Consider the following 14653-nt stretch of genomic DNA (forward strand, 5'->3'; position numbering starts at 1 on the left):
TAGCTAAGCCATGCTTTGGCGACAATCATAAAATTACGGCACACATGTACATCTTGACAGGAGATAAACAAAAAATGTACATCAAAGCATGTGGGTGTGGCTAAGCCTCAAATTTGATCATTCTCCATGAAACATCAAGGTGGGATAACATCCACACATAACCTCCCAGGTGCATCAAACTTCATTTGTATCATCACAGACCAGAGCTCATCACATTCACATGATCAATTAGTGACATCGCCAAAAACCCTGCCCCTTTCAACAGGAAGTCACCTGTTTTCCCACTGTTTTTCTTCCCTTTACTTGGTGGTTCATGCAAATTTCAACCTGTGTTTAATGAAGTACAACAACATGATGGTGAATCCTTCTCTCAACACTGGCTGGCAGCAGCATGTGGATGTGGCTGAATGGCAAATACTAATCCCTCTCTGTTTGCTTACCTTTGTCTCAAAGTCATACATGCGTCATTGTATTTGTTATGATTGACCTTTGTGCAAGAACCCAATGGTATTAAATTGTAATTTCACTCCATTGCACCCCCGAGGTTATCCCAACAGCTATATAGTGAACCCTCGCTATAACGTGGTTCACCTTTCATGGCCTCGCTGCTTCGCAGTTTTTTGTGCAGTTTTTATTTTTCACAGTGCATTGTGCTCCGAGTCCTGATTGGCTGAACAGTCTCTGCGCGTCTTCTCTACTTGTGTGCCAATAACGTTACGGTATTTAAATATATGTAATACAGCTTGGCAAATTTTGGCAAATATTTTTGCCCAGAAGAAAAAAGAGCGACAGCCAATACCGATAACTATGTTCTTCTGTCGAAAAAACTCACCTGCACCGCAGGCTTCAGAAGAAAAAGACACTAGAGAGCGGAGTGAGGCCGCAGCGTCACAGTAACAGTGAAATACGTCAGTCACATTTACTGTAGTTATTTGTAAAAAAGCGTTCAATCTGTTAAATAAAATGCTTAGGCCTGAAAACTGTTTTTGTTCTTTGGTTTCACTGTAGAGTATGTAATTATGCTGTATAATAATTGTAAAAATTAAAGGTAACTTTGTTTTTATTTATTTGTAAAATATTGTGGATCTCACCATAAAGGTTTTCTACAGTTTAACAGGTGGTTTCAGCAGATTAATTTACCGTAACATTTCTCATTTTGTATCTAGTTTAGGACTATACTTCTATATAAGTCTAGAAGTCTAGACCATGGGTGTAAATTGGAGCAACTCACCCGCCACTGTGGTGGGTTGACGAAAAAAAAAAAGAGCTGCATTCAGTTTGAACTTCTGTCTAGGGGAAGAATGACCGTCTGGAATCCAGACTGATGCATTAATGTCCATATCTGGCGGGCCTGCGCTGTCATAATTTAACACAAAAATTATATTAAATCTTATTTTTATCGACCGCGACAGCCCATTGGTTGATTTTATTGACAGACATTGGGCTTATCCAATGGAATCCCTCAGTTCTCCTTGGCCCGCCCCTCGCCTCTAAAGTTATAAATGCGCCATTTTAGCTAACGGTTGCTGCTAACCGGAGTCCTTCTCGGAGCGGATACGAGACGGGGCGGGGTGAGAAAAACTACGACAAATGCAAAAAAAACGCATAAGCCCATTCAGAAAAATGTGCCAAACTAACCGTTATGTTAATTACCACACTAACGTTGACCGTTGGAGGAGATTTAGTAGCGGACAAGAAGAGGGAATTAGCCATTCAGAGGCTTTATTATCGTCGGAGGATGATGATGATGAGAGAGACGTGACCTGATTGAGGAAGAGTTCAGGTTAGCTTGCTGCTGCCCGGTAAGAAGAAGTGAAAATGTTCATAAAAAAACGTTTTATGCTAACACTAAGCTCCAGGTAGTTAAAAAAACTCTGGAGTAACACAGTAATGATGATGAGATGTTTAGCAATAATTGTTAATTTCAATAGAAAATGTAATAAGTAAGAAAAAACAAATAAAACAGTTAGTATTGATACCATTTAAAAATGACTAAACACATCTTTACTAAATACTGTGTGGGAGAATTGTTCAACATATGATTGCAAGAATGTTAGGGTTGTGTAGTTAAAGTTTTATGTTAGTAATTACTTCAAATTAACATATTGCACTACAACACTGTTAAGATATCCATGCTTTATGTTAAATTATTTTATGTACATCTGTACGATAAACTTATTGTCAGTAAATTGGTTTTCATAGAGTTAAGAATAAATCATAAATTTTCTATAATGTTTCTTGTACTTGTGGGGTTTGTAATTCAAAGAATGAAAAGAAACAGTGGCTGGTAAAATATCTGAGTGGCCAGCAAAGAAATTTCTCTACCAGTCACTGTGGCTGGTGGAGACAATTTAAAATTTCCACAGCTGGTCTACTAATCACACTGCCTAAAAGTGATCTAAGCTTAGACTTAAAACTTACAAGATATACCAAAGATGTTTTGTAGGTCATGCAAAAAATATCAAATAGCATGAGCAAAAACTCAAATACCACCTCATTTGATTCAGTATGGAAAACTGATGATGTATTTACAACAGCAACCCAGAAAAAGGCAGTGCACACTTTCTTCCTCTTGATAAAATATTATAAAATTGTGTTTTCAGGATGAGCAGAAGATAATTATAAATAGCAGCAACTATCCCTAAACTGATTTTTGCTGTAAGTTTTTTTTTCTCTCTCTTTTTTTAGTTCATGCACACTTGTAGTAAGAAAAAATACAGAATGCAATACTCAAACAAAGGTGTCCTACACCTTCCTCTGATTTGTACAAATTATCTCCTCATTTATGTTTTATACACAGTTCTTGTACAATTCATTGGTAAAAGAACACATCCTAATTGAACTTTCAAAAGAACAGAGACCTTCTGTTAGGGTATTAGTGCGGGCAGTTATTTTATGCACCAATAGCCTTTAAAAATAAGCCACCAGCCAGTTATAGATAGTGGGTAACTGGTCCTATTGGAGGAACGCCCATTTGCCAGTGGCAGCAGGATCCTGATGTTTAATTTAAGAACTGCAGGGCAAGGATAGTCTGCATCCCTAGTAATGTGGGACACAAGCTACATGGACACCATTTTGTGATGAAGGTACTGAGTTTTATTTAATTTTTTTATGCTGAACTGTACAAATGTGTTTTGGTGGTGGAGGGAGAGGTTATGGGGGCAGGAGGATCACAAGACATGAACCAGATGGAATTTTACTACCATACCAGTTTTTATAAGTCTGAACTGATGGCTTTATTTCTGAGTAATGGCACACAAAGGCCATTTTAAGTAACTAGAGCTAATAAAAATATCCATAAAAAGTGCTGCAAATTTCCCTAAAAGACCAATTTGTTTTGAACAGAGTAGAGGATTCTACATTAGATTATCAAGTGTTGACTTCCGGTTTGCCATGCGGGCAGGGTAGACGTAGCAACGGACTGCTCCGGAAAAATCCAGACTTTTAACTAAATTCACCCCACAGAAAACTAATTCTACGCCACCTATCATTATATAAAGCGTCTTGGCAAGTATTTTTAATTATTTACGCACTAGAGATGGCCTGTAAGAGCGCGAAAGGAAGTAAGAAGGAGGACGCTAGCTTAACGCTAGATGCTATCACCGCACTTTTTCAGCAGTATGGTGAGGATCTGAAATCTGAGTTCAAGTCTTCTGTCAACATGCTGAGCTCCAAGCTAGACCAGGTGCGGCAGGCCCAGGAGGAACAGGCAGAGCGTGTCTCCTCCTTGGAGCTTGCAACAGAGGATCTGAGCCAGCGAGTGGCTGGCCTCGAAGATTCATGTGCTGCTCTCCGTGAAGACAATGCTAAGCTAAAAGATAAAGTGACTGACCTGGAGAGCCGCAGCAGGCGGCAGAACATTCGCATCCTCGGTCTGCCCGAAGACACTGAAAGCGGGCGCCCTACTCAGTTTTTCTCCAACCTTCTCTGCGAGTTATTTGGAAGAGAGGTGCTCCCATCTCCACCAGAGCTCGATAGAGCGCACCGTTCTCTGGCAACTAAACGGCCCGCAGGACGTCCTCCCCGCCCGGTGATCCTTCGCCTGCATCGATACCTGACCAAAGATCTAATCATTCGAGAAGCCAGAAGGAGAGGGAAGCTCGACTACAAAGGTGCGTCTCTTCGTATTGTGGAGGACTACAGTCCAGACGTCCTGGCCCAGCGTGCAGAGTATAAGGACACCATGGCGGAGCTCTACAAGCGGGGCTTGAAGCCGGCTCTTCTCTTCCCAGCCCGTCTTCGCATTACACAACCCAGCGGTGCCAGAAAATTTCTAGGTTCTGTGGAAGAGGCTCAACAGTTCATCAAGAGGCTTCCAAAACCACAGGAGGACCAATAAAGGAGCAATGTTTTGCCGAGGGCTTTCTTCAGAAACACAGGCAGGCTGATTTTCCTCAGGGCGCAGTAGGTACTGTAAATATAGACTTATGTCATATTACCCTATTTCCAATAGACTTTTTCTGGCCATCCTTTTGGTTGATATTGGACTTTATGAATGGAAGGGTAGCTCTGTCATTCTATTTCTTGTGGTTGCCTCAATTTTTATTGCAATACTACTTTCCTATGGTGTTTATGACAGCCAATAAACTATATCTCAAAATCAATATCAATGTGGGGGGTCTATATCTACTTCATACCCACTAGGGGCAGTGGTTAGTTTGCTACAGATAGTTTTGGGGGTTTTTTATTCCGAGGTTGTTGGTTACTGGAAGATTGGATCTCTGAGAATGTTCATTTTGAAGAGCTTGCTGCCACATTGTTGTTTTTTTGTTTGGCAGCTGTTTATGTTTGGGGGGGGTTTTGGGGGAAGGCTAAGGTCACGGCCAGGGGTCCCGCAGGGTACTGTAACTTTTCTTCACCTCTTTTATTTTAATCTCTGCATATCACACTGCTATCGTACTTATCAAAGTAGGATAACACGCACACTCTGAAATCGTATGAGTCAGCATTTAAATTTTTTAAGTTGGAATGTCAAAGGCTTAAACCACCCAGTGAAGAGAAGGAAGGTTTTTTCCCATATTAAACGTTTTAATACAGATGTGGCGTTCCTGCAGGAGACTCACATCAGAAGCTTGGACGGGGGTCGTCTCCTGGCTTGCTGGAAGGGACAATGTTTTCACTCCCATTTCCAGGTTAAGGCACGAGGAGTTTCTATACTGATCAGCCAGAATACTCCGTTTGAGGCTGATAATGTGGTGGCTGACAAACACGGCAGGTTTATTATTGTAAGTGGGAAACTGCACGGCACTCTGGTCACCTTGGTCAATGTTTATGCTCCTAATACAGATGATGTGAATTTTTTTAAACAATTATTCTCTTTCCTACCTGACCTCAATAAATATTCACTGGTCCTGGGGGGCGATTTTAACTGTTGGCTGGACCCAAATTTGGACCGCTCATCCCTAAAAAGTAATGCCATAAGCAAATCTGCATCAGTCATCCAAACCTTTCTATCTGAGTACGGGCTGTGTGATGTGTGGCGTACTTTAAATCCTGACAAGAGGGAGTACTCATACTTTTCACATGTACACAAAACTTACTCAAGAATTGATTATTTTATTGCAGATTCTAAATGGCTGCAGCAGATCCGTTCCTGTGACTATCATAGCATAGTTATCTCAGACCACGCCCCACTCACTTTGTCCCTGTCCCTTCCTCACTTGCCTCTAAGAACTGGACCATGGCGTTTCAATTCAACCCTATTGTCTGATGAAAACTTTGTAAAGTTTATTCAGGATGAGATACGTTTCTTTTTTGCCACTAACTCCTCCCATGAGACCTCCAGCCTTGTGGTATGGGATGCTTTTAAGGCCTACATTAGAGGCCAGATTATTGCCTACTCAGCCAAAATTAAAAAACAGTCCACCTATGAACAGAACAACCTAATTCAACAAATCAAAGAGGTTGATATAAAATATGCTATGAATCAGTGTCCTGAACTGTTTAAAAGGCGTGTTGAACTCAAAACAAGGCTTGACCTCTTGACCACACACTCAGCTGAACGCCTGCTTTTACACAGCAAATCCAAATTTTATGTGCATGGCGACAAACCCGATAAACTATTAGCGACCATGCTCAAGGGCTCTAGGGCAAGGCAAAATATCTCTAGAATTCGAAAACAAGATGGCAGTATAGTCACGGATCACAGACAAATTAATGATGCATTCAGGGACTTCTACGAGGAGCTCTACAGCTCACAGTCACAGACCAATTCCAACATGACTGTTGATTTCCTAGCTAAACTTCACATCCCTGTAATTTCACCAGAACTTAAGAACAAGTTAGATGAACCCATCTCCCAGGCAGAAGTCTCCCTAGCAATAGCCTCAATGCAGTCTGGCAAATGCCCAGGACCGGATGGTCTTCCCTCTGAATTTTTCAAACAATTCTCAGACTTACTCTCTGTGGAGCTCAGCTCCACCCTTACTGACTGTTTTAAACAAGGGTCCCTTCCTCAGTCATTTTATGAAGCTTGCATCACACTTATTTCAAAAAAGGGCAAAGATCCAGTGGAATGCTCCTCTTACAGACCTATCTCTCTCCTAAATACAGATGTCAAAATCTTAGCCAAAATTCTTGCCCGTAGACTTGAAACTGTTTTACCATCGGTTATTTCGAAAGACCAAACAGGCTTCATTAAGGGTCGGCACTCATATTTCAATGTTAGAAGGCTGCTTAATATCATTTATTCCAGCGCTACAGATTCAGATGAGTGTGTTGTCTCTCTGGACGCTGAAAAAGCCTTTGACCGGGTTGAGTTTGACTATCTTTTTGCAGTCCTTAGCAGATTTGGCTTTGGAGGAAACTTCATTTCATGGATTAAACTATTATACCAGCAACCGTCTGCCACGGTTCGTACCAACTTTCAGACCTCAAAACCTTTTAAATTACAAAGAGGCACCCGTCAGGGCTGCCCCTTTAGTCCCCTGCTTTTTGATCTGGCCATAGAGCCCCTCGCCATTGCACTTAAAACCAGTAAAGAGATTTCCGGCATTTGGAGGAATGATATGGAACATAAAGTGTCGCTTTATGCAGATGACCTTTTACTTTTTGTTTCCAAACCATCAATCTCATTGCCTTTAGCTCTCGATATATTTAGTCAATTTGGTCAGATTTCTGGGTATAAGCTGAACCTCACCAAAAGTGAGCTTCTCCCAATAGGTAATAAAGCCAATATGTCAGATTTAGCCAATCTGCCGTTCAGAATTGAAAGACAAAAATTCACATACCTTGGTATCACAGTGACAAAAAAACATAAAAACCTGTTCAAAGAGAATCTGATTCAACTGTTGAACCAAGTGAAGGGATCCCTCACAAAGTGGACGCCCTTTTCCATGTCCCTTGTGGGACGTATCAACTCAATTAAAATGAATATACTACCCAAATTTTTATACCTCTTTCAGGCATTACCCATTTTTATTCCTAATACTTTTTTTAATGAGCTAGACTCAACTCTCTCGTCTTTTATTTGGCAGGGTAAACGCCCAAGGCTTAATAAATTACAACTCCAAAAACCTAAACAACAGGGGGGGTTTGCCTCCCCCAATTTCAGTTTTATTATTGGGCCGCCAACCTTAGATGCTCAGTGTTTTGGTATTTCTACTACAACCTGGGTGACTGTCCTGACTGGGTGGCTATGGAGCTACGTAGTGGTAACAATATATCCATCCCTGCCTTGCTCTGTTCCCCACTTTCACTCGCTTCATTTAACGGCATTTCAAACCCTGTAGTGAAACACTCACTGAAAATATGGGGCCAGTTTAGGAAATACTTTAAACTTCATGACTTCTCCCTCCTGAGTCCAATTGCACTTAACCATTTTTTCAAACCATCTGTTCAGGATGGGGTGTTCCTAGAGTGGCAACGGAGGGGGCTTATTTATTTTAAGGACCTTTTTATAGAGAAGAATCTGGCATCCTTTGAGGAACTTACCACTAAATATGGTTTACCTAAATCCCATTTTTTTAGATATTTGCAAACCAGAAACTTTATTCAGTCTCACTTATCAGGCTCAGCTTCTCCACCAGAGCATACACTGTTGGAAACCATTCTATTGTTGAACCCGACTCGTAAAGGGCTGGTTTCTTGGCTTTATAATAAAATGTTGAGTACGAAAGGGTCCTCCTCACCTGAACTTAAAACTGCATGGGAAGAAGATTTGAATATGACTATACCAGATGAGACATGGGACTCTATACTTAAACTGGTGAATACAACATCTCTGTGTGCGCGCCATTGTCTCATTCAGTTCAAAATAGTACATAGAGCCCATCTCTCCAAAAGCAAACTGTCTCGTTTCTATCCAGAAGTCACCCCATACTGCGACAAATGTAAAACTAGCGTAGCCACACTAGTTCATATGTACTGGTCCTGCCCCGCTCTTGGTCAGTTCTGGACAGATGTTTTTCGTACAATGTCTGGGTTGGCCGGGGTGGTGGTAACACCTGGCCCCCTCTTGGCTCTCTTTGGGCTCAGTGGTGAGGGGTTGCCTTTACCAGCCTCTAAACGACAGGCCCTGGCATTTTGCTCACTGATAGCGAGGCGAACAGTTCTGACCAGGTGGAAGGGTGCTGCTCCTCCAACTTACAAGCAGTGGCTTTGTGACCTCATGTCGTGTTTGAAACTGGAAAGGATTAGATGTTCTCTTCAACGCGCAACTGGTAAATTTGAAAAAACATGGGGAGCCTTTCTTGACTCATTTTAAAACATACAATAATGCTCCAGATTAATGAAGTTAATTGATTTTATTAAGATGTGTTTCATTTCTGTCAGGGATAGGAATGCAGTGGGTGGACCTACTGGGCAGTGACCTGGGTGGGCTAAATGGGATTACTTTGGAGGGATTATTTTCTCTGTGTGTATTATTTTATGTATGTGTTAGATACACTTTAACTAGATACACTTCTTTGTATTCACAAACTGTATGTATTAAAAGAAAAAAACTCAATAAAAAGACAGTGATTAAAAAAAAGATTATCAAGTGTTGGTCTTCAGCCTTAAACAGATGTTCACATAGCAAACATGATTTTTTTATAACTGTAACAGAAACACATTTAAGGTTATCTCTGGTGTCTTGTATTCAGCAGGAAGAAAATTGAGGAAATTGATTAAAAAATGTATGGAGGAAAAATAGAAAAAGTAAGGAAATTTCGTTTTTTAAGAATCATGTTTGATTCTAAGCTTTTATGGGGTGATCATGTAAAGTATATTGAAGGGAAATGTAAAAAAGTTATAAATATAATGAGGTGTTCAGCAGGGTTAGATTGGGGCACAAATAAAATTAATTTAAAAAAGATGTATATTGCTTTGATTAGATCAGTGTTGGATTATGGATGTGTAGTTTATAGGCAGGCTGGGAAAACAGCGATTAGTAAATTAGAAGTAATTCAAAATCAAGCTTTGTGATTATGCTGTGGAGCTTTGAAGACATCTCCATCTTTGGCAGTGCAGGTTGAAATGGGAGAGATTCCTTTATATTGAAGACATAAGCAAATTATGCTAAATTATTGGCTGAGTTTGCAGGGACATAAGAAGGAGGATAATCCAGCAGTAAGAATCTTGAGACCTTGCTGGGAGAGTAGAAAACCTAAAATAGATAGTTTTGCATGAGCAGCAGATAAATCCGCTAGAGAAATGTGGATACAGGGAAAGAGGAGCTGTGCTGCGGTGCATTATTCAATTACTCCTTTTTGGCTGTTTCCATATGTGAATGTTGATTTAGAAGTTTATAACAAAATGCAGGTTAATAAAGATAATAACTGGGTAAGTTTTGTAAATGACAGAATTAAGAATATGTATAAATCCTTCATAATTATATATAAAGATGGTTCAAAAGATTTAGTTTCAAATAAAACAGGATTTGCTTTTGCTATTCCTGAATTAGATATATTAATGAAACAAAGAACATCTGACCATTTGGCTGTTTATACAGTGGAAATGTTAGCAATACTGATGGCCTTACAGTGGGTAGAGCAAAATAAAATAGGAAAAGTTCTTTTATGTTCAGATTCATTATCAGCACTAATGTCTATTTTAAATATTTCATCTGAAAGTCGTTTGGAGTTAGTATACGAAATTTATGAAGTTATATTTAGAATGACACAAACTCAAATAACTCAAATAATTCTTCTTTAAAACAAAGCAGAATTATGGGAATAACGTATTGTAAATCTGAAATAAAATCAATTATTAAGAGCAAAATTAACCTGAATGACAACAATTGTGGGAAGAAGGAACTAAAGGTCGTCATTTATTTCATATACAAAAGAAAGTAGGGAATATGGAAATAATAGGAGAAAATCAAAAAGAGCAATTAAGAATGACAAGATTGCGCCTTGGACATACTGGATTAAATAAAACTTTATATTTGATAGGTAAACATCCAACAGATAGTTGTGAGTGTGGTATGGATATGGAAACAGTAGAACATAATTCATTGTGAAAAATATACAGTAAGTAGAGAGAAGCTAAAACAAGAAATTAGGAAATATGATATAGAGACATTAAAACTTAATAAGATTTTAATTAAACATAAAATAAATAAAGCAGTTATTAAATTTTTGAAGGAAACAGGATTATATATAAGAATTTAGATTGGGGGAGATGCTCTGGGTCACACTCCAGCACAGTAGATGGCGATAATACGTCTTAACGTTAGATGTCACCCGCCAGTAAAAATCAGAAAGAAGAAGAAGAAGGACGAGGAAGTGGAAAGAAACAAGATGGCGCATGGTTTGCTTCGTTGAATGTTCGAGAGTGTGTCAAAACGATTTACCAACGATCAGTTAACTGCTGCTGAAGAAGCATTCACAGAGTTTAAATAAATCATCGTCAAGTCGGAGGAAGAGATGGATGATCATCGCAGACTGCTGGATTTCTCCCGGAGGCCCCAGATAATTTTACACCGCATAGGTAGGAAACAGCAGCGTTTCAATGCAGGTCGAAGTATAAATATCTGAAACTTTATCAGGATCATTTTAGTAGCTGCTCCCTTCCCGTATAACTGATTTTTAACAGGTAAATGAATGCAAACATCACAATTACGCTGTGAAAATCGCTCATATATATACGAAGCTGAAGTTGGTTTCCGATTCGGGAAATGGCTAAAGGGCGATTTCACCTAATTTTTCACTACTTTCCGCATCTTTAATTGATTCTAGTTTAAAAACCGCAACACCAGGACTCTTCAGACCTGAACTGGATTATTCTGCTCTACCAGCAGAATATTCAGAACCATGTTTGGGATTTGTGAAACATTTTTCTGATTTGTAAAACTTAAGTAAATGGTGATTTTTACCACATTTTTTGCAACTGGGTTGTACTAGAACTGTTCTAGTTAAAAAAACTACAACACCTAACCTGGGTTGGATCATACTAACAGCACAATATTTAGGACCATGTTTGTGATTTGTGAAACTTTTTTCTGATTTGTAAAACTTCAAAAAAGTTTGATTTCACCACTTTGTTTATCTTGGTCACACGAGCACTGCTCTAATTCCAAATCTACAACACCTAAATTAGTCTGCTCTATTTGCAGAATATTTAAAACCGTGTTAGGGATTTGTGAAACCTTTTTCTGATTAGTGAAACTTCAATAAAGGTTGATTTCACCACTTTTTGGATCTCTGTCATAATTATTCCCTAACATTGATTTAGATTATTCCACACAAGGTGGCAAAGACTGTTATTTATATGTAAATCTTTCACTCTGCCTTAAGTAAAAGAGTTCCTGTTTTTGTTTTGAAGGTTTCATAAAGATGGTGTGAAGAAGAAGTAGGGAATGTCTTTAAGGAGAGACAGATCCACTGCACTGATGAATCTCAGCTGCTGAATCTCTCTTAAGCTCCTCCTCGGCTGAAAAACATGAATAAAACCTATATAGATATTATGTATATGCGCATGTCCATATAAATATGTGTAGTTTAATGCATATTATTTAGCATTAATATTTATTTAAGCATCTTTGATTTTCTATGATTCCATTATTTTGTGTTTGTATATTTATATGAATGTGTATTGATATTGCTAAATAATATATTAAAAAAATGATGACTGGTTGTGTGCTTTGTAAAATGCTCATAATACAGCAGTAAAAAACATTATATTCTGACTCTATTCTGTTTTCCCCACTAAGAATATTTAAATATTCTCAACCTTAGATCAGTCATTCAAAAATACTTTTAAAAAATCATTTCCTTGTAAATGTAGCTATGATAGCTGTTTTAATAAGGTTTACAGAAAAAAATGGTGAATGATTGATAAATGTGCTGATACGTCATTGAGGCTGTCAGACATATAAGGCTGAGTGGAACGGTCGACCTCTCCAAGATGGCCGCCCTAAATCTCATCAGCAACAATAGGCAAGAGCGATCCATGAGGCGTCTATACTTTATATTTGTCATGTTGGGTGCTAGCTGGGTTACCCACATGCAAGAACACACTAAGAGAAGCGATATGAAACAACAATAATCTTTATTTGGGAAAAGGTAGTGGGGTCAGGGGGAAAAAATCCTGGAGCCTGGGAAGGGAGGTAAACGGTCTTCGGACTGTTGATGAGAATAGGCGGAGTGAAACACGGGACAGATCCAAGGTAATAATTTAGAGTATATTTCAGAGAGTGCTTACTTGAAGGCGGAGTGAGGTCTAGTCGGTGGCGGTGGCTGAAGAAATAATCATAGAAGGTTTCTTTTCTTAAGGAAACGTCTACCGGTTGAGGCAAACACTCAGGCACTGGAGTGTCAGCTAGGCAGTCCTTATGAAGCGCCTCCGCAGCTCTTGACGATTAGACACAGGTGCGTCTACAGGTTGGCCGCCACACTTCTCCAGGGGCTCCGCTCAATGGTGACATCAGGTGGCTGTGAAAGAAAATAGCAGCTTCCCAGAAAACCCAGAACAAAAACAGGAAAAATAACCCCAACCTAACAGTACCCCCCCCTCAACGGACGCCACCTGGCAGCCGAGAAGAGGAGGAAGGCTGAGAGGCGGTGAAATCACTAATAAGGGAGGGTTCAAGGATAAAGGAGCGGGGAACCCAAGAGCGTTCCTCTGGACCGTAGCCCTCCCAGTCAACGAGGTACTGGTGACCCCGACCGCGCCGACGGGAAGCCACAATCCTGCGGACGGAGAATGCAGGATGACCGTCAATAAGACGGGTGGGAGGAGGGGGTTCGGCCGGAGGGCAAAGATTACTGGACAGGACCGGTTTAATCTGGGAGACATGGAAAGTAGCATGAACACGTAGGGAGGGAGGAAGGCGAAGGCGTACAGCTGCTGGACTGATGACTGACACTATCTCAAATGGGCCAATAAACCTGGGAGACAATTTCTTGGATATGGACTTGAGGGGTATGTCCCGGGTAGACAACCAGACCTTCTGCCCGACCAAATAAGTGGGCGCAGTGGTTCTTCTTCGGTCAGCCTGTTTCTTGTTCTGAGTGGCAGTGTGATTAAGTGCCGTGATGGTTTCTGACCAGATCTTTTTACAACGGCGAATGTGATGCTGTACTGACGTTACCGATATGTCCTTCTCGTCGGATGGCAGGAGAGGGGGCTGGTAGCCAAGAGAGACCTCGAACGGGGAAAACCCTGTGGCTGCTGAAATGTGACTGTTGTGTGCATATTCTACCCATGGTAGATATTGAGCCCAGTCTTTGGGGTTAGATGCAGTCAGGCAACGCAGCATGGCCTCCAGCTCCTGATTTAACCTCTCCGTCTGGCCGTTAGTCTGGGGATGGTAACCTGAGGTTAATGACACTTTCCCCCCTAGGGCGGAACAAAATTGTCACCAAACTTAGGAGATAAACTGAGGACCCCGATCAGAAAGGATCTCCTGAGGGATACCATGTAATTTAAAGACATGTTTAATGAGAAGCATGGCAGTTTGAGCGGCAGTGGGGAGTTTGCGAAGGGGAACAAAATGACAAGACTTGGAGAAGCGGTCAACGATTGTGAAAATGGTGGTCATACCCTTAGATGGGGGTAATCCAGTGACAAAGTCAATAGCGATGTGAGACCAAGGTCTCTTGGGGATAGGTAATGGCTGGAGTAATCCTGTGGGTGGCTGATGGGAGGACTTGTTCCTGGAACAGACTGGACATGCTAACACAAACTCTTTTACATCTTTATGAACTGATGGCCACCAGAACCTTCGGTTGACCAACCCAATAGTTCGACTGATACCTGGATGTCCGGAAAACTTGGAGGAATGTATCCACTGTAGGAAGCGGGATCGAGCGGAGGCAGGGACGTACGTCTTCCCCTGTGGACATGACTCAGGGACAGGCTCGGTTAGCTGGGCTTGACGGATGAGGTCTTCAACCTCCCAGGTAACTACTCCCACCGTGCAGCTCGGGGGAAGCAGGGGAGCAAGTTCCTTCTCGGAGTCATCAGGTGCATAAAGTCTAGAGAGGGCGTCAGGCTTGACATTTTTAGAACCTGGACGGTAAGAAATAGACAGGTTGAATCGAGAAAAGAATAATGACCAGCGCGACTGTCGAGGGTTTGAACGTTTAGCTGACTGAATGTGAGACAGGTTCTTATGGTCAGTCCAAACTACTATGGGATGCTCAGCTCCCTCTAGCCAGTGTCGCCATTCCTCTAGAGCGAGCTTAATAGCCAGTAACTCTCTGTCCCCCACATCATAGTTGTGTTCTGC

General features: G+C 40.8%; 1 protein-coding gene across 2 annotated transcripts in view; it reads left to right on the plus strand.

The window, feature by feature from the left end:
* The window catches only part of LOC122843843 (gastrula zinc finger protein XlCGF57.1-like), a 697541-nt gene that overhangs the window by 673497 nt on the left and 9391 nt on the right, over positions 1–14653 (plus strand). The window contains exon 1 of one of the 2 annotated variants that reach the window (XM_044138929.1): positions 10646–10911. The exons of the other annotated variant lie outside the window; for it this stretch is intronic. Within the exon in view, the coding sequence (XP_043994864.1) occupies positions 10848–10911 (64 nt within the window). The 5' untranslated portion in view covers positions 10646–10847. Of the gene's footprint in view, positions 1–10645; positions 10912–14653 lie in introns of those variants that run through there. 2 annotated transcript variants of the gene reach the window in all.

The sequence above is a fragment of the Gambusia affinis genome, linkage group LG14, assembly GCF_019740435.1.
Source record: "Gambusia affinis linkage group LG14, SWU_Gaff_1.0, whole genome shotgun sequence".
Classification (NCBI taxonomy): Eukaryota; Metazoa; Chordata; class Actinopteri; order Cyprinodontiformes; family Poeciliidae; genus Gambusia; species Gambusia affinis.